The 3739-nt window shown below is 42.1% G+C and overlaps 1 protein-coding gene across 1 annotated transcript in view; it reads right to left on the minus strand.

The window, feature by feature from the left end:
- Positions 1 to 3739, minus strand: part of SUGCT (succinyl-CoA:glutarate-CoA transferase) — a 700241-nt gene that overhangs the window by 691844 nt on the left and 4658 nt on the right. The window contains 1 exon segment of the mRNA XM_011944524.1: positions 1707 to 1827. Within this exon segment, the coding sequence (XP_011799914.1) occupies positions 1707 to 1827 (121 nt within the window).

The following is a 3739-nucleotide window of genomic DNA, read 5'->3' on the forward strand; positions in this document are numbered from 1 at the left end:
AAACACTTCTGGCCAGGCATGGTAGCTCACGCCTATAATCTCAATACTTTCGGAAGCCAAGGTAGGCCAATCACATAAGGCCAGGAGTTCAAGAACAGCCAAGTCAACATGGCAAAACCCCATCTCTATGAAAAACACAAAAAAATTACTCCTTTACCTCATGCAGGTCTCTACTCAAATGTCACCATATGGGTAGAGCATTCTCTCACCTACCAGTATGAAATAACTTATCCTCACCCCAACCCCTTGCCAACTACCAGACTCAATTATCAAAAACAAAAATAAAGTGCTTATTTATTTACTATCTATCACCCTAACCTAGAATACAAATGCTCTAGAGAGCACAGATGGATTTTTATCACTCCTGTATTCCAGAATCTGAGTCTACTGCCTGGAAGATCATAGGTTTGCAGTAAATATTTGGTGGATGACTGAGTAAAAACTTATAATACTAGGAATTTTTCTGATGCAAACTATTAATATAACATTTTATGTTATGAGTCACTTTTCTCTATTGCATCCCTAATTAAGAGTTAAGTAATTCTACAGAAAACTAACTAACACTGTGACTTTTTCCCTTTAGCCTAAACATACAAATACATGCATATATAAGCAGTTCACTGGCAAGGACGGAACAATCGGAAGACTTTATGCCACTCTTTTCCTTCTCTTGGCTTAGCGCTTCTGAATATATTGAAGGGATACCTTGGGCTCCTATGTTATTACCTTAAAGTCAATTAACATTTCAACTGTGGGCCGGGAGTGATGGCTCATGCCTATAATGCTAGCACTTTGGAAGGCCAAGGTTAGTGGATCACTTGAGGTTAGGATTTAGAGACCAGCCTCGCCAACATGGTGAAACCGTCTCTACTAAAAATACAAAAATCATCCAGGCCGTGGTGGTAGGCACCTGTAATCCCAGCTACTCGGGAGGCTGAGGCAGGAGAAACCTTTGAACTTAGGAGGCAGAGGTTACAGTGAGCCAAGATCACACCACTGAACTCCAGCCTGGGCGACGGAGTGAGACTTCTGTCTCAAAAAAGAAAAAAAAATTGTTTTCAACTGTAAATTCACCTATGCAAGAGTTAATAACAGTACTTTGTAAACATTTGTAAAACATCAACATAAAAATTAGCAAAACTCTAGGCAGATAATTCAAAGAAAAAATATGAATAGCCAATAAATTTATGAAAATTTTCATTTAGGTTAATGTTCCTTAATAATATTCAGCAGCCAAGGCCGGATGCAGTGGCTCACACCTGTAATCCCAGCACTTTGGGAGGCTGAGGAGAGTGGATCCCGAGGTCAGGAGATCGAGATCATCCTGGCCAACATGGTGAAACCCCATCTCTACTAAAAATACAAAAATTAGCTGGACATGGTGGCACATGCCTGGTAATTCCAGCTACTCAGGAGGCTGACAGGAGAATCGCTTGAACCAGGGAGTCGGAGGTTGCAGTGAGCCGAGATCACGCCACTACACTCCAGCCTAGCAACAGACTGAGACTTTGTCTCAAAAAAAAAACAAAAAAAGAAAAAACAAAAAAGAAAAAATTAATGTTCAGCAACCTAAATGGCCTGGGAAAAAGGAAAGCAGAATAACTTCCAAAAAAAAAAAAAAAAGCCAGCAAGAGGTTTCTTACAGCAATAAGAAAACACAGAAACTGGAAAACCTTTTAACTGACAAGGATGTGGGGTTGAAATACCTGTGATGGAACAATAGATGATGTGAGGAGCAATCTTGTCTATATCTTCATATCCCAGGCCCATTGCAGACAGCTTGCCAGGGACATAGTTTTCCACAAACACATCACAAACAGCTGCGAGCTGATGGAAGAGGTGAACATGAGTCAGACTTCCCCTCAACAAATCCTCACATGATAGAATTTTAACTTCTACACAATTGATTCTCCCTTTCTAATAGCTCAGAAAAATCACAAGACCGATGAAGCAAATTAGATAAACACAGAAGTTCTGGTCAACTACTTAAAGCATTACTGTCAGTAAAATCATGGCTTTTAAAGTTTTTGTAAGTACATGGTATTGAATGGATTCTACATCCTTTAAATGTAATAAATATCTAGACTACATGGTCTGTCCAAATAGATTCTCAAAAGATTAGGCAGAAAAATTAGAATGTAAGTACATTAAATCTATGAAAAACACCTTTTAAAACCTTTAGAAAACAAGAAAACTAAATGGTCATGTCTGGTTGCTCACTCCTCTAATCTCGGTACTTTGGGAGGCCAAGGCAGGTGGATTGCTTGAGCCCAGGAGTTCAAGATCAGGAGTTCAAGACTAGCCTAGGCAACATGGCAAAATCCCATCTCTACAAAAATTAGCCAGACAAGGTGGTGTACACCTATGGTCCCAGCTACTCGGGAGGCTCAGGTGGGAGGATTTCTTGATCCATGAAGTTGAGGTTGCAGTGAGCTGAGATGATGGTGCCACTGCACTCCAGCCTGGGAGACTATTAGGCCTTGTCTCCAAAAACAGACCTAAATACGAAGTCTTTACTACTCAGCATCCCTATTGTTATGTAATATTCCTCATTGTAACATGCACTTAACGCATGTAAACAGGATTCTGAAATGTTTTCACACCTTTCAGATGCATTCTTCCCAAAGAGTTTTATTTGTATTTAATGAACCACTGGAGTTTTTTTTTCTTCAGGCTACTAAACTATAGCCCAGTAAACCAGGAACTGCCAGGAACAAAATCCAGATTGTGATGCCCAGAGCACTGTTACAGGAATTAGAGGACAATGCAGCACTATAAACCTTAATTTTAATTTTTTTCCCAAAATTTCAATTGTGACTACATACTTTTAAAAATGTTTGTAAAGGGCCAGGTGCAGTGGCTCACACTTGTAGTCCCAGCACTTTGGGAGGCCAAGGAAGGCAGACCACTTGAGGTCAGAAGTTCAAGACCAGCCTGGCCAACATGGTGAAACCCTGTCTCTACTAAAATTACAAAAAAATGAGCCAGATGTGGTGGCACATGCCTGTAATCCCAGCTACTTGGGAGGCTGAGGCACAAGAATCACTTGAACCCAGGAGATAGAGGTCACAGTGAGCTGAGATCGCACCACTGCACTCCAGCCTGGGTGACAGAGTGAGACCCTGTTTCAAAAAAAAAAAAAAAAATTGGCTGGGCGCAGTGACTCACACCTGTAAATCCCAGCACTTTGGGGGGCCAAGGTAGGCAGATCACTTGAGGTTAGGAGTTCGAGACCAGCCTGGCCAATATGGCGAAACCCTGTCTCTACTAAAACTACAAAAATTAGCTGGGCATGGTGGTACACGCCTGTAGTCTCAGCTACTCGGGAGGCTGAGGCAGGAGAATCATTTGAACCCAGGAGGTGGAGGTTGCCGTGAGCCAAGATAGTGCCACTGCACTCCAGGCTGGGGCAACAGAGCAAGATTCCATCTCAAAAAAAAAAAATCACAATAATTGGCTGGGCCCAATAGCTCACACCTGTAATCCCAACACTTTTTGAGGCTGAGGGGGTGGATCACTTGAGGTCAGGAGTTTGAGACAAGCCTGGGCAATATAGCAAGGCCTCATCTCTACAAAAAATTTAAAAATTAGCCAGGCATGGTGTCACATGCCTGTAGTCCCAGCTACACAAAAGGATGAAGCAGGAGGACTGCTTGAGCCCAGAAGGTAGAGGCTGCAGTGAGCAAGTTCTCGCTACTGCACTCCAGCCTGGGCAACAGAGTGGGACTGTCTCAAAAAA

This window comes from Colobus angolensis, unplaced genomic scaffold, assembly GCF_000951035.1.
Source record: "Colobus angolensis palliatus isolate OR3802 unplaced genomic scaffold, Cang.pa_1.0 Scaffold232, whole genome shotgun sequence".
In the NCBI taxonomy this organism is placed as follows: domain Eukaryota; kingdom Metazoa; phylum Chordata; class Mammalia; order Primates; family Cercopithecidae; genus Colobus; species Colobus angolensis.